Raw genomic sequence first — 23,571 nt, forward strand, 5'->3', positions numbered from 1 at the left:
CATGACTGTGATATGAAGCAGTTCGGGGTTGCTAAGAGACAGCTATCAGCTCCACACGCGACGCGAGTCCCGCGGATATAAAAGGAATAAGTACATTTCATTCTACCGAACTACACGCAGAATTACTACTCACAGGTCAGTTTATTAGAACTTGTGAGGTAACGCAGCGCTGTTTCACTTGGTCTAACATTACACTAGCACACTAAACTGCATTTGAATGTGTTGAAATGTATGTGTTAGTTTGTCTGTATGAGACTAGCAGTAAACTAGATCAACATTAGAATAACATACAGATCATATTATAACATTTTATCATTGTTGAACTATATAACATTGATTAGTTTTATGTAAATGTGCTCACCTGTTTAATTAAGTACATGTAGGAGAGGTCGAAGTCTCGGACGTGGAGCTCTCGTTTATATACTGTCTATGGGAGCTCTCGGCATCTCGAAAACACCGCGCTGATATTGATTCTCGTTTTAGTTCTCCTTTTTTTTATCCAAAGTCTGCTTGCCATGGTCCATAATGTTTGAACGAAACAACAACAGCGTGCAAATAAACATTGTGAACTACACAGTTGTCCGCGTCATTCGCTTTGGTTACTATCAGCTCTGGTTCATAGCTCTGGTTGCCATGGCAGCACGAGCGGAAACCAGGGACAACGCGGATATGACGCCATTGACGGCGACAAAACGGAAATAAAGAAACGGGACGTTTCTCGAATTAAATTACAAATTTCTCCTGGTTTGAAAGTTGTTGGAAACAGTCGGGATAATGTAAGTACACAACTAAAAAAATATATATAACATAGATATAGTGATTTTTGCTATTTTTAAAGCAAAAAAGTTACATATTGTGCCTTTAAGCTTCTGGATGCTGTGTTATTTGTGCACCATTAAATTAAACTAATACACAGCAACAAAATTGCAGACTTAACAATAGTGCTTATGATATTGCATGTGTAAAAGAAAAGAAAAAAAAAAAGAAAAAAAAAAAACATTAGATGAGTCAGAAGAAAAACATCCTGGCAGAGATGCTGTATTTGATCACTGTTTTGATCAATTTTCATACACGGGCTCCTCTGATTTCTGCAAGAAAAAATATACAGTCAATCAATATACAGTCATTTTAATTGATTGTAGCCTAGGTGGCCTAACCTGGGTATTGCCCGTCAATTGCATAAGTTTGATCTCTTGTTGATCAAGGTCACTGTCCCGTATCGGCAGAAGTCATCAGCCTATCCAAATGAATGATGTCTGATCGCTTTGTCACTGATAATCACACACTTGTAACTAGTAGGCTTATTCAGAGCTTTTCATCTATGAGAATCTTATTTACTAATAAATCTGCAACACTTATGTGTGGTGAAAGGATACTTTGTGATTTTGTGCTAAAAAAAAGAAGAAAAAAAAGTGAAACCAGACTTAATTTGACCCAATTGCACTGTATGCCATTCACCATGTAGAAAATAATACTTGTGTGAATAATGCTGCGTTCCAGGCAGGTTTTTGAGCACGTAAATCACGACTTCAAACCACGACTCATGACTTTGTAGCGTTTCAGGCAACCTGTAACCCGTGTTTTTCCAACCTTATACCCGTGAAAGTGCACTGGAACGGCAGTCAAACCCGTGACTTCCCACCCGTGAACTCGTACTAGATCGATGTACTCCCAGTTACGAGTTGGAAAAACACGGGTTACAGGTTGCCTGGAACGCGGCATAAGTGACTGATTTCAGCCCAGTTACTAATGACTTCAGATTCTAGAGAGCATTTGATAGGACAGGAAATCTGATGTGAAGCTGAAGTGCAGAGTGATGTCTTCAAAAATCATTGATAAATATTGGCAGAAGTGAGAGATGGAAAGTTTTGAACTTATATTGTCTAAATGTGAATCTTGTCATTGTTTTGGAGCACACTAGCTTTAAAGAGTTAGTTCACCCCACAAATGAAAATTCTGTCATTTAATTGAACACCTTCAAATTGTTCTAAACCTGTATGAGCTACTGTCTTCTGTTGAATACAAAATAAGATATTTTAAAATATGTTGGTACTATGGATGTCAATGGGGACCAGAAACTGTTTAGTTATTGTACCAACATTCTTCAAAATATATTTTTTTTGTGTTCAACAGAAGAAATAAACTCATACAGGTTTAGAACAATTTGAAGGTGAGTAAATTTCATTTTTGGGTGAACTAACCCTTAACATATTCATTTCAAAAGCCAAAAACTTCAAGATCAACTTAATAAGTAATACAAAAAAGTAATAACAAGATCCTTTTGTGATTTCTCCTTGTGATTTTGCACATGCAGCAAAGTCAGATTGATTATAGGATATTGCAACGTTATCTCACGATCAATTTGTACGAATTCATAAAAGGTGGCTAATTCGTACGAATGAGATCAGGTTGGGTATATTGATGGACGCCATCAAACCGCATAACTGGGTGACTTTTTGGCGTTTTTTTTTATTATATATTATTAATTTTATGGTAGCCTACTTTTGCCTTTCAAGTAACGAAATAACAACACCAAAATAATGTAGGAAGAACGTTTAATTGTAGCCTATTGATTTTTTTCTTTCTTTTTTTTTTTTTCCCGGAATTGACAAATCTGCGCCGATTCTTCACATCTGGAGTCACATATACCATAGGGTTGAATCGTAACGCCAGGTAAAATGTCAACTCACCCCATTGTAATGGTATAGCCTTTTTTTTTTTTTTTTTTTTTTTTTTTTCATATTGTCGTTATTTTTCATATCATATTTCCAAGTGGCAAATAAAACAGCACGATTAATTAAGGACGAGCGACAGCTCTTCCTCATCAAGTCTCCCCGACCACGACAAACACGAAAGCTACGTGAGTAAATTTAAGACTTTTTTTGTTGGATGAACTAATCATTGAATATAATCATATTTTATTGTTATTGAGGAAAAATACAATACATCTGTTTACTGACCGTCTGATGCATATTGATTACAAAAATTCAAACAGACAACAACTTCTTGCAACAAAGTCATGAATGGTCTTACCTTTTTTCGTCTTTTTGGTTTATACAATGCACAATCATTCATGTCTTTCTCCTGGGTCTGAACTGCATAAACAATAACATAATGCATACAAGTTAAAAACAACATTCAATCTATTGAAATTGGCCTTATAAAAGATCAATATTTCAACATATGCATTAATTGTTTGATCTCGTTACCTAATTTTTTCCTGCAGATGCAGAAGATCCCAATGACTGCAGCTACAATCAACAGAGATCCAGCAGCAGCAGCAGAGATCAACACTATCAGAGACACTGACACTGGAGGAGGAGAAGAGAGTCATTAGTGTGAGTGAATCTGTAAATACACACATATATCATCAGTGCTGTGGTACCTGCACATGTGTGACAGAGTGTGTTGATGTCCAGATGTGTGGTCTGGTTGCTGATGGGATTGTTCAGCACACAGCTGTAGGTGTTTTTATCCTGATATTCCACCTCCAGAGGTAGAGAGAGACTGATGCTGAGATCACACACACTGATGCTGGACAATACACTGATTCCTGCGTACCAGGAGAGAGTCGCATAACTCACATTCAACACTGATGAACACACCAATGAACAATTTGATGATGATGATGATGAAGAACAGTGTGAAGAGTTACTGATGATGACAGGAACAGGCAGACGAGCTGGAAAACATGAGAGAATAGAGAGAAATATTAACAATCAGTCTTTTTTAGTTATTGTGAATTTTGTGTTAAGTTGGTGTTTGTTAGTACAGATGTTAACGGTCACTGAATGTGTCTTTCAGTCCTAACTATAAAATTAACATGTGAACATTTGGACAAATTATCTCTGCTCACCATAGACAGAAACGTTGAATGTTTTTGATCCTTTTTCTGCTCTAGTTATCAGTAGTTGATAAACTCCAGTATGTTCAGTTCTGGTGTTTGTGATGGTCAGAGATCCAGTTTGATTGTCCAGCTTCAGTCTGTCTCTGAATCTCCCATCAGTACCATTATATGTGGAGAAGATTTGCTTCTTTTTTTTAATTATAGCTAAAAGAAGGTTTTCAGCTCCAAATGTCCACCGTATATCTTCATCTTCACGTATTTCAGTATCATCAGTGTTTAGAGTAACAGAATCTCCCTCCATCACTGACACTGAATCACCAAACACACCTGGAGAACAGACAAATTTACACAGATTAAGGTTTCTGATGGTTTACAAAGCCTGAAATATCAACCGTCTTTATATGTGCTACTGTAAACCTCTAACCACTACCGTTAAAGAGAGATTGTCTGAATCAAGCAGACAGAGAAAACATTGCAGCAGTGCTTATGAATTGCTTATAAATTAATATAAATATGTTAAAAAATAAAAATATTTACAGTATCAATTAATGGACTAATACAGCAGCATCATTTATGGAAAAAAGGAGATGATTAGCCTGGTCAACCAGACTCTCGTACATTGAGTACATATATCATACTGAAGGAAAATTAAAATTTAGCGGAAGTACGTAAGAGGGCGGAGCCAGGCTAGAGATAATGGCTTAATGCTACTATTCTTATGCAAAAATTATTATTTTTATTATTATTATCATTATTATTATTCATACTTGTACATACTTGTATTCATACTTGTACAGATGTACCATAAATATTAAACAAGCAAATGATCCAACAAGCCGTAATACATTGGATTGTCATTCTAAATATTACAGGCTATTTAATATAGTAAAAAACATAAATGCTTAATTCCAGATATGACCTCAAAGCGGACAGGTTTCCAAAAACAACAAAAACATTTTCCATCATATACGACTTTAATAAGGAGTTTACTTTTAAGAATAACTTTGACCCTGTTCTTTGATGTAAAGGAACGGAATTCAGTATCAATGTATAAAGTTACATATTTATTAAAAACAAATACATGATAATTATTTATCATACTTTATTACATAAAGTGTACTTATTACTCCCGAAATGGCACATATTAGGCACTTTCGCACGGGGTAGTTCTAGAAACTAGCCACCAGGGTGGTTCCCCGAGAACTAAATGTTCCCAAAGCTAGGGCAATTTTCCTGGTTGCAACGCCATTAGGAGTGACGTAAGCCGCGCTTGTTGTTGTGACTTTTATTTTGACAGCGCTGAGAACACCAGAGCCTGATAACACAGCATTATTAGATAGAACTGTCATACAAAGAAAGTAGACAGTATATGAAAAAGTATTAGCGTTTGCTGTGTGGTTCATATCCAGTGTCGCTAACTGATCATGTTTCGTTTGGTCCTCTCAAAGTTGCGTTGGATTTCATCCTTAGTTATAAGGTTGAGAGGTCGATTTATCACTGATTTCCATGTTCATAGAGTTAGTTAGTGTTGTAAATATATAGGCTATAAACTGTGGCTGCATGACTTGTTGCCTCCCTGCCCTGTCAGGCAATGACTTAGCAGACAGCGTTTATGTATAAAGATGCCTCACCAAACTGATTTCAGACAGACTTCTGAGCCAGCGTAACGATTTAATGATTGATGACAAAATAGAGAGAGCTTTGGTGACAACAAATTGAATATTTTGATTACTACAATACGAACTTCTCACTAGAAATGTCATCAAAAGAGGGAAAAGTTGGTCAAAATGTACACTTTACACACAAACTGACCTCCGACCTCAAATTTCAAACGCAATCTTTACAGAATCTTTACTGTCATAGAATGGAATGCAGAGGATTGTGGGATATCAAAGGCAGTGAAGGATACATCTATGCTGCCTTCAAAAATCTACTGATTTTTCAAAAGGTCTCCTGATGGATGTCACACGATCATTGGATTCGGGCCTTGTTACCTTCCTACCTCCGTATCCTGTCTGTAATTTTTAAAATTTCAGATGCAGCCTGTGTGTTTGCACCAAGTGATCTTGGTGACCTTGCTGTCTCTCTCCTGAATCCAACACAGAAGTGACTTAAACTGCAATTCATTGTCTGGCCACTAGGGACAGGCTCAAAAAGAGAGCCAACCCCCCCATGTAAAAATGTCCAAATTTATGGTAGAAAATTTCAGTTTAAAATTCTGACCAGGGACTGAATACAAAGTTACTAGATTTCACAATATTCATGATTAATTTCACACATAACTAGATGAAAATAATCTCATTTGAACAGATACTGTCAGGAAAAAAGGTACAAAAGCTGTGACTGGAGCGAGACCCTTTCACTTATTAATCCCTAAAGGATGCATATTAGTATATTAAAGGTACTAGTACTTAAATTATTATATTAGTTTTGAAAGTGTGTCACCTCAGTGACAGCTTTTTTAACCTTTTTTTCTGAGTGTGTAGCAGCCACTGTATCTCCATCAAAAAAATAAACCATAAAAATGTTTTTATAACTTACCAATCAAACGGCACCAGCACAGACAGAACAAAACGCATGTGAAAAACGTGTGAAACATTTTATTCAGTAGTTCAGTGTCTGATGAATCTATCCACTGGAAACACTCAGTCTATACATGAGAACCCTCCCATGACACAGTTAGACCCTCCTAGTTTCACTCGCTGCATTTGCACATGACATAATGTTATAGTTCATCTGGCCTTATCAAGACTTAAACTGTTCTTAATGGGTGAGATATTCTTTATTTTTATCATTTAACATACTTTTTGAAAAGTAGTTGTAACTGTGTTAAATGGCTAAGAGCATAACTGATTTTAAAATGGTTGCGTATATTTATTCAGTTCTTAAATTTAGTGTATGAATAAAAATAAAGTACAAAGTTAAAAGCGTATCTGATCTCATAGTTTTACTGACGTTCATCTTCTGAGTCAAACTGAAACCTGCTGCGGGTTATTTCTGTCTTTTTTTTTTGTGGTTTGATCATTTGGTTGGACAGACATCTTATATGTGAGACTGGGCAGTCAGTGAGTGTGTGTTTGTGTTAGTTTGTAGATAAAGAGTTTCTTCCTGTCCTGCTTATACGAACAGCTTTAAACTTGAATCTACAGAAACATGATGAGAAACTGTTTCACACAGAGACAGGAAAACAACTGAAACACAATGATATTTAACACTGCCATTCACAAGTTTAGTCTGTAAAAGTTATTTATTCTTTTGTTTAAAAAATAAATAATAATCACATTCTAGAGCAGTGGTTCCCAAACCTGTCCTGCCGGCACCCCAACACTGCACGTTTTCTTTGTCTCCCTAATCAAACACACCTGATTCAACTCATCAGCTCATTATCACATGGGTTAATGAGCTGATGAGTTGAATCAGGTGTGTTTGATTAGGGAGACAAAGAAAATGTGCAGTGTTGGGGTGCCGGCAGGACAGGTTTGGGAAACACTGTTCTAGAGATTGTACTGGGATGCTTAGATATCAGGATGTGAGTTGAATGTGCATTAAGTTGTTCAAGATCATGAGACATGTTTGTCTGAGAGTGAAAGTATGAATCAATGATGATCTTCTGCTGTTTGTTTGCATATGTTACATTTACTGAAGCTGGATCATCTGACTGGATCTCTGACCATCACAAACACCAGAAACACAGACTCTGGACTCTATAAACTACAGATCATCAGAATTATAAAGAGCTTCAGTGTTTCTGTCATTAGTAAGTGTAATTTAGTCTTTCACTGCATTTTCTTTAACTTTTCACAAGATATAATATAAATCTACTGTGTTCCCAGAATGTGTCTTTGACATTTCAGCTCAAAATACCACACAGGTCACGTATTGCAGCTGATTACATTTGCCCTTTTTTGGGTGTGAGCAAAAACGCACCATTTTCGCGTGTGTCCCTTTAAATGTAAATGAGCTGCTGCTCCTCGCCTCCATTCAAAAGAGTGTCGATCCTTTACGGATACTCCAGCAATGACAAAACACGCAAATAATCTCACTTATCCAAAATCTCAGAGATAACCAGTTGCGAGTGCAGCCTTACAGAGAGACTCAGGAAGAGGTTTAACTTTTAGACGCACCTGGACATTTCTGAATGGTTAGTGGATACATTTATGTAGTTGTTGTGGAGTTACATTGATTCATCTCATCGACTTGCATGTACCGTCAAGTTGACGTCAATTTTCACGTTTTCTGGATTGGTAGATACACCGGGGACCAGATTATAGCACTTAAAGGGGCATTATGCAAGTCTGAGTGTTTTTTCTCTACGAGCTCCCCCTAGTGTCTGGTAGTATAATGCTTTCAAACACTCTGTCGTAAAAACAAACTGTTGTCACCCCACCCCCCTCGCCACGAGCAACCCAGCTGATCAGCTGTCAACCTAGCTGAGCAGAGGAACCGGCTATTTCAAAACCAGTTATGTCTACCGAGGCAAGTAAAGCAATAGCTGCTACTTTCTTTCCAACTGATGGCGATTTTTTTTTTATTGTGTTGTCATGCATACTAGTATTTTTACCGGGAACGAACGATATGAACGAGGCGAACTACTGCTTTCGTGTTTGTTTGTTTGTTTGTTTTTGGGAGAATGGGCATGAGCATAAAAAATATATATATCGGAGGCTAATATTTGTCTAAAGTTATATTAGCAAGGTCTATAAGTTCATCTGGTAGAATGATGGTTTACCTTTGCTTGTCTAAGAAAACATCAGAACGTTTTTTCTAGCTCGATCATGATATGTGCAACATTTTGCGCGTCTGATATTGCCTACTATCAGACGCGTTGACTTAGTGACATAAAATAAAAGTGTAAGTTACACAAATAAAACCGACAGAGGAACTGCCAAACAACTACAGAAATCAAACGTGTTTGCTATGACAATGCTAACATCAAAGTTATAGTATCTAGCGTACTAGTAAGCCCCTAACAGACAGCGATCATAATAAAAACCTTTACAGACAATAGCAAATATCCTGAGGTCGCAATTACTTGAAATTTAAATATTAAACACAGTTTATTCCAAAGATACTTAACTTACAAGTGCAACAGCAAGAAGGTCAGCATCCGTTTTGCAGGCTTCTGTTTCTCTCAGTTCTCACCATTCTGAAAAAGCCGGTCCGATATATTTACTCGAGTCTGACTTCTTGCTCGGTCAGTCTCCCGTTTCCTCTTTCTTTGGTCCTCCGACAAAGATTTCCTAGCTTTCTGCTTCTTTTTTACAGGCTCAGCCTCAGCCATAACTCAATCTATCGTTGCCCTTTGCTTATAGCTAGCCCGCCGGTGCTTGAATAGGGGCGTGTACATGTGCAGTGCCGTCAAGCAATTCGTTACATCGCGAGACCTGATATCACGCGATACTTCCTGACACCAACCCGCGTCCCAAAGTTGCAAGTGAGTTTTTTCCGCTCTCGGGCACCAGGGGGGTGCGAAACCACCACCATTCAACCCGAAATAAGTAATATAACCATTCCACTGACTCCGAAGCTGTTCAGTTAAGGTTAAAAAGTTACCTAGTGTCCCTTTAACCCTTTCACACGTAAATTTAAAATATTCTGGCTGACCCCCCAGCGTGAGTTTTTCAAGGTGACCGTTATTTAGAACTTGTCACTTTATGGTTTCCATGGTGACGCGTCATTGCTTGTCACGTGACATACCGCAGCAACAACAGCGCTGAATGAATGATGAGCTGTTTTTATGTCAGTTTTCCTTTTTAATTCAAAATATTCACAAATTTGTTAGCTATTGGATGAAATATCTGATATTCCGATTGTCAAATATATGCAAGTGGAAGTGTTTTGTTGTTTAAACACCTTTATAACGATCGCGTTAGTTGAGCTGTATGCGCTATGGGCGCCGCCATGTTAGTTTGTGCCGCAGATGCAGTTCAGAGAATCGGATCTGTTGGATTTATTTACAACACGTGAATTCATCCACTTCTCCTGAAATACATAAAAGTAAGTGGCTGGTGAACTGGGAGAAGAATAGAGTAAACTTTAAAGTTACTTACACAATGTGTATCTGAATAAAACGTAATTAATGGAAATGATTATTATTGCCTCTTCCATAGACATAAGTGTGTATTTTACAAACTCTAAATGTATTGATTTTTTAGTACTTATGTGAATAGGGGTGGCACGATCCGCCTTTTTTGCCTCCGATACCGATTCCGATACCTGGGATTCAGTATTGGCCGATACAGAGTACCAATCCGATACTAAAATAATAATAATTCAAAAAAGTGCTGAATTACCTAATAAACTGTATCTGTAGGCCTATGCTTGACTGTGGGGAAGAGACTGTGATTATTCTTCTGAGAAAGGCTTTTAAGCTTGACTTAAACATTATTTTCCTAACTTTGTAAAACAAAAAACGGACAAAATATATAGGCTACTATATAATTAAAAAACATTTCTTTTAAAATTAAGCGCAGCTTTTAAATGAAGCAGCAACATATGATAGATAGGACAGAACAACTAAAGCTATCAATAAACTTTCGTTGCTCAAAAGTATTGTAATATGAAAGGCTCCAAGCGGCACGAAACGCTTATGCGCATTTCGTGCGCAGAATGATGCGCTTGAAGCGACATGGAGTCACAGTGCACAGCGACAGCACTTCGCATTGAAAAGTTCAAAGCACAAAGGGAAGAGATATTGATGCGTAGTGTTATATTATGCAATTAGTTTGAGCCTTTTAACAGTTTTAATTTCAGAACAGTAGTGCTCTCTACTCCAGTGTTGTGATCTAACAGGCATCCGGGAGAAAGTAACGTGAAACTCCAGCCAGATGAAGTCGCGGTCTCTCCCACCCCGAAACGCGATTGGCTATTTTTAAGAAGCAATTGGGCGGGATATGTATGTGAAAATCTGGCAACCCTGCGTGACGCGTGTTGCTCATCTCTCTTTACGGCATGTCTCTCAGGTGTTGTTAAGCATTTGTATGACAATTTAGGATTAAGGGACGTGATCGTATCGGATCGGGTTATACTCCCGCGATTCATGCAATATCCGATCCAGTGATTTTGGCCAGTATCGGACTAATACCGATACCGAATATCAGATTGGCGCACCCCTAGAATTTATATGTCTGAAACCTAAAATAAACATTATGTGGTTGAAAACACTGAAAAGTTGTGATATATGACAGCTCTGAACGCGCCTGTCTCTGGCTCAGCGCCAGCCAACGCGCGAAAGCACATTTGAATTTAGCAGTTGATCACGTGATGCACTGACCGTTCTAATCACACCGGTGTGATCGTACGCTCCAGGGACCAGCCTAGACTGATCACACCGGTGTGATCGTACGTGCGAAAGGGTTAAATGATATTTACCCTCAGGTGGGCACCCTCCTTCCTTGGGGTTTTCGTTGATAGGCCCACGACACCTCCAAAGGGCTCAAAAGCAACAACTGGTGTCCCAGGTGCGCTCCCTTCTACTTTTACCCCTCTTGGTCATTTTGTGGCCCATTTGGGATTCTTTCCGATTTAGCCACAGCCAGTTTCTGCTTTGCTCATGAGTCTCTGACATTGACCCAACAGCTTGTCAGAAGGCCTGTCCTCTGACCCCCAACCCCTTCAGTACCCTGGTTGTTGCTGTGGCAACAAGTACAGTTAAAGTACAGTTTATCTGAACTTCTTACACTTAATAATCGTAACACAGTGATTAAACCAGAGATTAAAGCAACGTGGGGCAGGTTAAGGCTTCTGAGCACAGCGAGGTGGAGGAGTGATACACACCGGCTAAAGGGAAGGAGGAAGTGGTGTGCACGAAGGCAGAATAGGGGTAAGCGGGCTAGTCTGATAGCCAGGCTAAAGGCTAATAACAAACAAGCAAACATCCGCTTGCTTGACAACAAGATGGACTTAATGAGACTCAGACTAAGCAGCTATAAGGAAATGAGAAACTGTTGTGTACTTCTGTTAATGGAGACTTGGCTATGTAACAACATCCCAGGCTCAGTTTACCATATTGACGGGTTACTCCTCTTCCAAGCCGATCAAAACCATCTCTCGGGGAATATTTGCGGAGGAGGACTCTGTGTTTCCATAAACAAAGACTGGTGTACAAACTGCTCTCCGGTAAGCAGCCACTGTTCTAAAGCGGTGGAATACTTGACATTGAAATGCCGACCATACTACTTGCCTCGGGAGTTCACATCTCCCCGAGTGCTAATGCTAGCATGGCTCTCGGGGAACTTCATGACCATATCTATGCGTTACAGAACAAACATCCAGAGGCTTTCTTTGTGGTAGCAGGTGATTTTAACCATGTTAATTTGACGGATATTCTGCCCCGGTTCCACCAGCACGTCTCCATAGCAACCCGGGGAAACATCATGCTGGACCGTGTGTATACTAACAGACGGGAAGCATAAAGAGCAGTGCCCCGCCCACACCTGGGCTTCTCTGACCACATTTCAATCCTGCTGGATCCTGCTCATCGTCCTTTGCTGAAAGACACCAAGCCATCACGGTGTTGCCAAGTGGAGCTGACTTCATGCTCCAGGACTGCTTTGAGCACAACAACTGTCAGATCTTCAGAGAAGCGGCAACCAGCGTTGGTGGGGTGGCCCTGGAGGAATATACATCATCTGTTTGTGGCTACATCAGTATGTATTGATGGTGTCACTACTAACAGGAAGATCACCATCTGTCCAAATCAGAAACCCTGGTCTAATGGAGAGGTGCAGTGTCTTCTGAAGGCACGGGACTTAGCCATTAGGACAGGAGACGCACTTTCACTGAGAATGGCGAGGAGAGAATTAGAGGTCGGGATCAAGAGGGCAAAGGCTAAGTATGCACACAAAATACAGGGTCACTTTTCCAGAGATGACCCCCAGGGCATGTGGAAGGGCATCAAGAGCATCACTGATTACAGCAGGAGAGATGCTGTTTGCCCTCAGGATCCATCTCTTCTCAATGCCCTGAATACATTTTATGCCTGCTTTGAGACATCCAATCCCTCTATCTTCTCTGGACTCAGACTCCATCCAGGTGAACTGCCTTTCAGTGTGTCCGCTGAGGATGTGAGGTGGACATTGCTGAGTATTAACACACGCAAAGCAGCAGGTCCGGATAATATCCCGGGCAGGGCTCTGAAAGACTGTGCTCATAAACTGGCTGAGGTGCTGACTGACATCTTTAACACCTCTCTCTCCCAGGCTGTGGCGTGTGTGTTTCAAGACATCTACTATCATCCCCCTACCCAAAAGCTCGGCCGTGACGTGCATGAATAACTACCGATAGGCTCTCACTCCGATAATTATGAAATGCTTTGAAAGGCTGGTTATGGCCCACATGAAGGATACCATCAACATTAATGTGGACCCCCATCAGTGTGCTTACAGGGAGAACTGGTCTGCATCGGATGCAGTTTCATCGGTCATCCACTCTGCTCTCACTCATCTGGAGAGCAGGGACTCCTATGTCAGGCTGCTCTTCCTGGACTTCAGTTCGGCCTTTAATACAATTGTTCTACAGACTCTAGTTAATAAACTGCTGCTACTTGGATTTAAACCATCACTTTGTAACTGGGTCCATGACTTTTTAACGAACAGGCCACAGACTGTCAAAGTCCATGGCATTTCATCTTCGTCTATCATCCTTAACACCGGCTCCCCCCAGGGATGTGTCCTGAGACCGCTGCTGTACGCGCTATTAACAAATGACTGCTCGGCTAAATATCCGGGCAGTCATATTGTGAAGTTTGCTGATGACACGGCTGTGGTAGGATTGATATCCTACGACGACGAGTTATTTTACAGACAGGAGGTTGAAGAATTTGAGGACTGGTGCAGAGCAAACAACCTCTGCATTAATGTGGGAAGACCAAGGAAATGGTCATGGACTTTAGGAGGAGAGGTTACACCTCCTCTCTCCCCTCTTCATCGGAGGAGTGGCTGTGGAAATGGTATCGAGCTTCAAGTATCTTGGAATACACATTTCCACTGATTTAACATGGGTCATCAACACAGCCAGCATTATAAAAAAGGCCCAACAACGCCTTTATTTTCTTAGGAGGTTGAAGCGGGCTGGTCTCAGCACTCCTGTTCTGTTCGCTTTTTACCGATGTTTGGTGGAGAGTACGTTTCTCACCTTTTCCATCACACGTTCACACGTTTCTCACCTTTTCCATCACTGCCTGGTACGGAAACTGTTCTGCTGCTGACAAGAAGAAATTGCAGAGGGTGGTCAAATCTGCCCAAAAAATAACTTCTAGCAGTCTTTCCTCTGTTGAGGACATTTACACCCGCAGGTGCAGAAGCAGAGCATCCTGTATTATGAAGGATCCCACTCACCCGGCAAACGAACTCTTCGATCCCCTCCCCTCAGGAAGCGTTAAAGCCAGAACTAAAAGACTCAAAATGCAGCTTCTTCCCAGAGGCTGTGAGACTCATGAATTCCCTGCCTTAGGGGTTGATCTCTCCTTATCATTTACACCTCTTATTCACTGTGTCATAATTATGCTCTGGCTTATATGTGAATTTGACGCACTGCTTTTAAAAACTTGCTGTTTATTTATTTATTATATAGGTTATACTCTTCAGTAGGGGTGTAACGATTCATCAACTACATCGATGTATCGATTTATATTCCTATGATCCAACTACATCGATCTGTGCTCGGCAAGTTGGCCTTCCGGACGACATATATCGATCTAATATCGTTTTAAAAGGCAATGAATCGATTGTATCGATACTAGGAAATAACGCATTGGATTTAAGCACATCAGACTTTATGGATGTTTTTTCTTAGCACTTTTAATGATAAAGGCGTTAAACGTTACTCGATTCAGTGTGCCTATCTGTGACGTCGTCGCCATGCGTGACGCGCCAGCAGCAGCGCAACAACAGTCAAGCAGCGCAAAGTCTCTCACCTCAGAAAAACGGACTTTCCTGTCCTCTCAGCCGCTATACTGCAGTAGCGCGCACTCTTCAATTGCACGCGCAAATGCGCCGGCGCGCACTGTATCACTTCACTAAAGCGCAAAAGAAATACGAGCATGCAACATCGTAAATTAGTAAGTTAAGTTAAGTTCTTCTAAGTATTGTGTATCACCATGGTAGCCTAATTGTTGTTGTTTCCATAACAAAATGCCACTTAGTGGTTATTTTGTATATTTTTATATGACTGTGGTGGCTCATACCAAGACTGTATTAATAAAAACTAGTTTGGGACTGCTATATAGCTTGATTGATTGATTGATTTTTTTATTTTCACAATTTTACATACAAACTGAAATGCAATTTGCCAATAAAAATAATACATTGTGAAAAAAGGACTCCCTCTGAAGCTACAAGCTTATAAAAAAGGGATCCTAGACACCACCACCCGACATACAGCATGACCTAACACAACGCAGTATTAACGCACGCCAAAAGTAAGATCCCATCTCTCAGTCACAGTCCATAGAACCTTCAATAACAATTGCAATACAATGATAAACTATATATGTACTCGTAACCTCCCTCTAGTCCATATACAAGGAGAAAACCCTGTTTGCATGCCCAAAACAACAATCCCGTCTCTCAGTCATGGTTCATAAATCCTTTAATTCAACAAATACAATGCGATACAATCATTTCAATATAATCATAAACGATACATAGCTACTCATCACCTCCCACATATACAAGTAGAAAGTTTCGACCTTATGAATGTCAAGCCTCAAAACCATCTGATGCATAACTCCCCAGTAAAGCTTAACCTCGCAGTGCCTACTGTTTATCAGTATTTGTCATATTCTTACAATTTTTTTTTTGTATGTTAAGTAAAGGGGGACAGAACTTGTGTGTCATCAATTTTTGTGTAAACAAATGTATTATAATAGGCCTATATAATTCCTAAAAAGGTGGGTCGCGGCTTGATGACCATGGGGAAATGTGGGTCCCATGGCCAAACTATTCAAAACATCATTCAATGTTGTGATAATCGTAATTAATCACAATTACAATATCAAGGGAATAATCGACAATTATGATTTTTGTCATAATCGTGCAGTCCTACTTTATTGAAATAAAATGTGAATGCATTTGACATTAATTGTTGTTTACTTGTTTGTTTATAATTGATACCTGATTCCCTTACAAGAATTTTTGGCTAAAAAGTCACTGAATCGATTTCAAGTCACTGAATCGTTTCGGATCGTATCGTTCTAAATTAACCAATATCGTCCTTGAATCGTATCGACAACCACGAATTGCGATACGAATCGAATCGTTGTTAAAACGAATCGTTACACCCCTTCTCTTCAGGTATTTTTAGTTTACTAAGTTATTTCTAAAATTGGGCCATTAAACTATGTTTTACTTATTGAATGTATATTGTATATTATTTATTTTTTTTATTACGCTGCTGGTCCTGAGTACATATTTCGTTCTCGTGTCAACATGTACAGAATGACAGTAAAATACCTTGAACCTTGAAGTTAATGAGGAAGTAAAGCAGCTCACCTGACTAATGTTCACTCACCTGGATTAAACTGTTGGGTTACTGTTTCCCGACATGTTCATGGTTTCTTATCAATTGTAGCCTCCCATGGCACAGTTTATTCCACAGTGAACAGGGACTTTTACAAGGTTGACCACAGGTGAAAAGTGAAGCTGCCAAAGTCCTAATATAGCGCTGACATCTTGCACTTATTTTTTCAACCTGATTCTGCTCAGTAGTGAGCGTGAAGTTTAGCCGTGATATCAAGGTCCCGCTCTCACTCCCACAGAAACGGTTAGTACAAAGTTTATTGCAGAGCAACTTGTTGTGTCAGTGTGAAAAAACAGTTATGGAGATGTAGAAATTAAAGTTGAAGCTCCAATCTCCTCCTGAAAATCCCCCAAAAAGTTTGTTGGACTAATTCATTTAGAGAAGCTGTCAATCATGACGTCACATTCCCCTTTTTATAGCATCAAATAACTAACTAAGACCAAACTTATTTAAAAAACCGATCACTTAAAGTTAAATCTGCATGATAAAAACTACCTAAAATGACAGAAAACATTTTATTTTATTAAATAAACAACATTTATTTGAAGTGTAATTAGTTTGTTTAGTTTCCATCGCGTCCATTAGACTTCATGGGGAGGGCGAGGTTTATGAGCTATACTGGGACCAGCCACCTGGGGGCGATCGAGGCACTTTGGCTTCACTTTTTAGGACTTGCGCGACACGCTTGTTGGCTTCACTGGAAGTTGTCCTGCTCTTATGAAGGCTTTGGAGGAGGAAGGGCATTGGTGGTGGTTCTCCTTCCTTCCAGGATAATCGCCAGTTGTCCCAGGACCTGATTGTGCCTCCAGGTGTAACGGCCTTGGGAAAGACAGAGCGTTGCTGGGGTTTAACAGAGTGGAAATAATGGATCTTCTCCAGTCCACTGGTTTATGTTCTTGGGTGTGGGAAGAACATCGTAGGTGGCTCTGATGATGAAGCTCAGTCTGTTCCCTTCCATCTCCCAAAGATCCTTCCAGGTGAGCTTACGTTTCTCCAGGTTTTCCCAGTTAGTCCTCTGTCCCTGTTTAGACTGCGAGACTGCCTTTGTGCATCTCTGCCTCCTCTTGCTGCCGGACCTTGGTTACTACCAGCTTTCTTCTCTGGGCTGATGTTGCCTTGTACCATATGGGTCGGCTTGTCCCGAGTCCAAAAAAACCCTTTTCCCTGCTGCACCTGTCCTACAAAATACCCCCAACAGATTTTGCTTGCTGTATGGCCTCAGTCGATGTCCACTTTCTCCCAGTTGCCAGTCTGAGAGCAGCAGCTTGTATAACTGTCACTTTAAAAGCTTTTTAACATACTTATATTAGATGGTTGAGCTTATTCCTGGTTATGATACTGGATCATGGAGTTTGCATATGGCTTGTAGTATGCATATTATATATTATTTATCATCCATTGTGTGTATTCACTTACTGGATTATAAACGGGTGGGGGAAAAAAATCCCCCAGACTTGCATTAAAGGAGGGACCTGAGCTATATAGAGACAGAAGATCACAGAGACTCGAGGTCGGCTCTTTTGACTGATAAACAAACACAGAAAGAACCCTAGTATTATTGTTCCAGATGTGAAGTCTTATTTTGAACTCTAGATGGCGCTCTATACAGAGGCTGTTAGATTTAACTACACCATTATGTATAGGAAAAGGCCTATTTCTACAATTAAAACTATTTATTTATAGTATTATAGCAGATGTTTCACCAGTGATTCACCTGCAATTCAAAACACATAATTTGTAACATATATTAAACAAACATATTCAACAACATATTTAACAAACCCAAAAACATGAGGAAAATTCATCAGATCACTCAATTCATGTGTAAAATTCAAAACGACTGATAGAACATAAAGTTGGTGGCATTTGAACTCTACAACATTAAAATGTGACAACAACATGTATAACAACAAATAGGCTAAAAAAAAACCTGAATGACCAGTGAATCTCAATTTATTTAATGCATTTGAGTTACTGAAGGTTAAAGGTCGCCCACTTTACCTGAATCCCACTTTATCAAACACATTCAGCCAAAGTGGGCCAGCAATATTAAAACACCTTACAAAAAACTGACACATTTTTTAACATTTTATTGTTTGCAGTTTCTTTCTGCTTACAGTGTGTACAGTGATGTTCAGTGTACAGTTTACATTTAGTGTTTAAGTTAGGAATTAAAATATTTTTCTATATTTCACCTTGAGTGAGTCCTGCTTTGACGTGTGGCCACACCCACCAGTGTCATATTGCATCAAACAGAACTATTTCATTTAAGTTTTGACCTTATTTGTTTTATCTGTGGACAGGAGCACTGTAATGCTACTAAAAAACATTTATTTGCAGTGTTAGTTAGTTTTTTCTCAAAACTGATGAAAACAAAGTAAATTATTAAGAACTATTAAACATAAATTGTAAATCATACATTGCATTTATTCTAAAAATAATGACCAAAACATTGGCAGAAAAAAACAGGATGACCTTTATACGAAACAAAGGTATCAAGAATAGTTCTTCTTAGAAGGAAGTGTCACAGCTGGAAAAAACTACTGAAACTGGCACTGCTGAACTGCACGATCACTGCCTGAGTACATAAGATCATGATGCATATGCACACAAGGTATATATTTTCATATTTCAATATCTCTGTTTGATTTGAGACCTTTTTGTCAAACATCAGCATTGATGGGTTCAGTATCACCGGTGTGTTGTAAAGTCATTTCTCTGTTGAGCAGAAATCAAATGGTTTCATGTACGCAGGAATGGAAAAAACACCTTCAACCGCATGCTACAGACACACTTCACACCTCAGAGAGAGACGATCACAAGCTGACACAGAAACTTTGTTGCAAGCAGAGATTCAGAACCAAATATGTATTGTGCACAAGTTTATTAACTAAACGCGAACACAGCTAATCTAAGCATAAACACATACACACAATCACACAATCACACATACACGGGTAAAATGCAAAGTGACAGAATGAAACCGTAAACAGGGAATGAAGCTCTGAAGAAATTACAGCCTGACTCTGTTGGGTGAGTGAAGATATAGCAGGCTGTGCTCAAGGCCTGTCGTTGCCCAAGGGCCCCGGTGAGGGTCCCCACAGACATCAGCCCGAAGAAGCCGCAGTAGAAGCCAGAAGAGAGGGGGTCACTGTGAATTTGGCTCTAATAAAGCCTGAGAAAAGTCCCACCTCTCCGGATTTTCTCGACCAATGAGAAAGGTGGAATTTCCAAATGGGAAAATTCCTCTGTTTGAGATATATGGCTCTTTGTTTGAAGCGTGCTCATTTTCATGTGCAACTGGATTGGTTGCTGAAGAAGAAACTATTAAAGATTAATTTAATACTAATATGTTGCGCAGCTATCGGCATATCATATTCACGACCATTTCGATCTTCAAAGTACCAATTTATAGAGACCAAACATGGTATAGGTGAGGTTAAATCATAAAATACATAGTATCAAAAAATTACACAAGACAGTAATAATCATTTGTACAATGTCCTGGGGTCCATGCTCATTTACTGTACAGATCAGTTCGTCCATAAATGAATGCAGGAAAGTCTGTGGGTCTTTCCTATGGCCTCTGCTTTTCCACATGACCACATTATTAGAGCAATAAACCGTCTTATCAGTTGGTAGTCATGGTAACTGAGGCCCCTCTTGCCCTAGTTGGTCCTTTGGCGGATGGGTCCATAGACCCCAGAGTGAGTTTTAAAGATTATTTGTTAAATACAACAAATAATTGTGTCTGATTTGTCTCAGTCGTTACACTGCTGTGATTTCCTGATGAAACGTTGTGATTCTCACAATCCCAAAACTCAACCATTGACTCGGAGTCTGAGGACGTTGGAGGTGAAATGATCACAATCTGGGTCTTGTACTCGGAAAAAGACTGAAGTTTGATCATCTTCTCATTGCGATTGGTGCATAATTTACACAATCGTCCTCTTCAACTTTCTGGGAAAAATGCATAACATGAAATAATAATAATGAATAATGTGATATATAGTTTAAATCGAAGTAACAAGACTTTTAAACATCTGATGGTGCTGTTGTGTTTCGTGATTTATGTGATAGATCATTATAATATGGAAGCCCATTTCCACCACATAAGAAAAAAATGCTCTGGTAGATCATTGTTAAGACAATCATGATCACTGTGACATAAGTGTTACATCCTCAGGGACGTTTAGAGTGTTTTTGGGTGTGTTTCATGTGTGTTTCTCTTTTCGGTTCCTTGTGTCTCTCTCTATAATTTCACTTTAACAGGCAACATGCTGACTGGCTGTTTTTCCTGTCAATCATCCGTGACGAGTGGATTTGCTGTGCCCTCGGAGGGCGGGATAATCCAGTTATCCCGATGCTCGACACCTGGGGAAGCGCTACTTAAGGGACATGCTACTGCCAGAGCAAGAGAGTTTTTGTATTGAATTTGATTTGTGATGTGTTTTGTTTCTCCTGGTTTGTTAAGTTGTGTTTCTCCTGGTTTGTTAAGTTGTGTTAAGTCCTTTGACCATCATGTTAATCTTTCCTATTTTGACTGCCCTAAAAACTAATCATGTGTGTGCTCTAAGTGATGTCACACGTTTTTAAGCCAAAAATTTTTTTTGTCACATCCAGCAAACATCTCCTCACTATCCGCTAGCTGCCTGTGTCCTGAACACACTGTAAAAAATGCGGTCTCTGTAGACAGCCCAGGCTCCACAAACGGCAAGAAAAACAAATTGGAAGTCCCGAATTTACATCAGAAAAGCGTTCAAAAGGTGGCGAGAACTCTTCTGTGGCTTCCAATCAGACATATTGCTGGACAGGTGTGTAAATCCAGTTTGGCTTTTCTAAATGGTTCATGACTGTTTCAGGAAGCACGGGAGGGGGAGGGGGAGGGGGAGGGGGAGGGGATGGGATGAGGAGGATGGAGGGTTGAGCTAGCCTCCATTTTGTTTGACAATACTTTGAACGTCAACAAGAAGTGACGTCACCCAACATCGCTTAGAGCACCTTTAAACAGCTCTTCAAAGCTGGGTTAAGCTGGATGGAGGAGAGGGGTTAGGTAAGAATGTCACGTGACATGCATGGCAAACATTTAGCTTAAATTTTGTCTATACACACTAGGTTAGGGACTTGTGCTACTCTCTTTATTTTTGTTTGGTTAGAGTAAAGTTACGACGTTGTGGTCGTTGAAGACTTTTTCTTTGAAATTTTCTTTTTAGTTTATGGTTAGATTGAAATGGTTTAGTAAGTTCCTTTTTGATTGTCTTTTATTTGGCACAAATTTGCCGATGTGTTTAGGTTTCTTTTTGTGGTTGGTTTATTTATCTTTGTGTAAATATAGATTTTATTTTTTATTTATTCATATGTAAAATAGTTTTAATCCCTTTACGTTTATTAAATTAAGTTCATTCGAATTTTTGTCTTGTGTTTCTCGTTATTCTCAACCCATTCTCAGTGATTATTGGTGACAGGGGTCCGAACTGGTTTAATGTTCCCCTTCTCAACCCCTAGATTGTTAAGAGCCAAAGGAGGGTCGTAACAAAATTATGGCATACTACATTTAATTTAGACAAAAAGTTACAATTTCAAAACTTTGTATGTGATATTTTCAACTTTTAAGTCATAATTGAATTTTTATTATCAGCATTTTGACTTCAGACTGTCATAATTTTTTATTTATTATTATTATAATAAATTAACAGACCATCATTGTTTATCTTTTGTGGTGAAAATGGGCTTCCATATTATACAGAAGAAACAAACGCACACTTATCTACATCTGAAATGATAAAACAAAGTATTGTCTCACCGATTCCTGTGCGTTTCTTTTGTTGAATGTTGTCTCAGCATAAATGATCTCTTCTGAACAAGTCTCAGCTGTTTAAACAATAATAGATCCATTAAAACCTGCAAAATTCAATCTTACATAGATGGTTCTTCACAATATTTGTTATTATTAGGGCTTTCAAACATAAAGAAATAAACTTAACACTGCCGATTTTAAAAATCGCATTAACTTTCACCACACACAAAGTTCTTAAATATGTGTTTGTCATATTTAGAGAGACATTTACACATAAATCAAACCAATTGGGTTGTTTAGTCATTTACATTATTTGTATTTAATCAGCTTTTAGGCTCAACAAGCACAACAAAAGTCATCATTCATTTAGATTTTAATTAGCGCACCAACTGCATGAAAGTTTTTTTTTATTTTTTTATTCAAAGTAAACATTATGAATTTTCAGTGTGTATGCTGTGTGCGAGTGAGACGAGTAAAGAGCGATGTTGAGGACCATTATAAAGACACAAATTCCAAAATGACTGCATTCTACAGAAAATAACTACACATATTAGTTTGGTTTCATATAAAGGTTAACTACAAAATTGTGAATCATTATAATTAAATGATAAAATAGGGCTATCAGTTGACTTGTTTAAAGCATATTTTCAAAGTATTGTTTATACTTGTTTAAAAGCTGTATGTAACACTTGCCTTTGTCAATTTTTCTACATTTCCTGCAGATCCAGAAGATCCCGAATCCAGCAACAATCATCAGAGATCCAGCAGAGATCAACACTATCAGAGACACTGGAGAGTGTGAAGAAGACTGTGTGTCTGGCTCTGTAATGATACAGAAAGAAGTGAATGCATCAGTCTGATCTACAACAGAAGACAGAGATCAGGTCAGTAAACACACACATATATCATCAGTGCTGTGGTACCTGCACATGTGTGACAGAGTGTGTTGATGTCCAGATGTGTGGTCTGGTTGCTGATGGGATTGTTCAGCACACAGCTGTAGGTGTTTTTATCCTGATATTCCACCTCCAGAGGTAGAGAGAGACTGATGCTGAGATCACACACACTGATGCTGGACAATACACTGATTCCTGCGTACCAGGAGAGAGTCGCATCACACACATTCAACACTGATGAACACACCAATGAACAATTCTGGTGTAATGATGATGATGAAGAACAGTTTCTGATGATGACAGGAACAGGCAGACGAGCTGGAAAACATCAGAGAATGAGCAGAAATATGAACACAACAATCAACAATTAAGTGAATAGTAATACATTTTGTGTTGAGTGAGTGTTTAGTGTGTTCATGGTCACTAAATGTGTCTGTAATCTCAAACTATAAAATGATTAAACATTTGAATATGTAAATAAAATATATGAACATTTGGACAAATGATCTCTA

General features: G+C 39.1%; 1 protein-coding gene across 1 annotated transcript; it reads right to left on the minus strand.

Annotated features, from left to right (window-relative positions):
• Positions 1–163: 163 nt before the first annotated feature.
• Positions 164–6,465, minus strand: LOC311084800 (uncharacterized protein). Its single transcript, XM_084117095.1, has 6 exons — positions 6,389–6,465; positions 3,857–4,174; positions 3,386–3,682; positions 3,210–3,311; positions 3,034–3,095; positions 164–1,088 (listed from the first exon to the last, which is right to left on the minus strand). The coding sequence occupies exons 1-6, from the start codon at positions 6,444–6,446 to the stop codon at positions 1,059–1,061; spliced, it is 867 nt and encodes a 288-aa protein (XP_083973221.1). The 5' UTR covers positions 6,447–6,465; the 3' UTR covers positions 164–1,058.
• Between the last annotated feature and the right edge of the window lie 17,106 nt (positions 6,466–23,571).

This window comes from Abramis brama, assembly GCF_963993115.1.
Source record: "Abramis brama genome assembly, chromosome: 6".
Lineage (NCBI taxonomy): Eukaryota > Metazoa > Chordata > Actinopteri > Cypriniformes > Leuciscidae > Abramis > Abramis brama.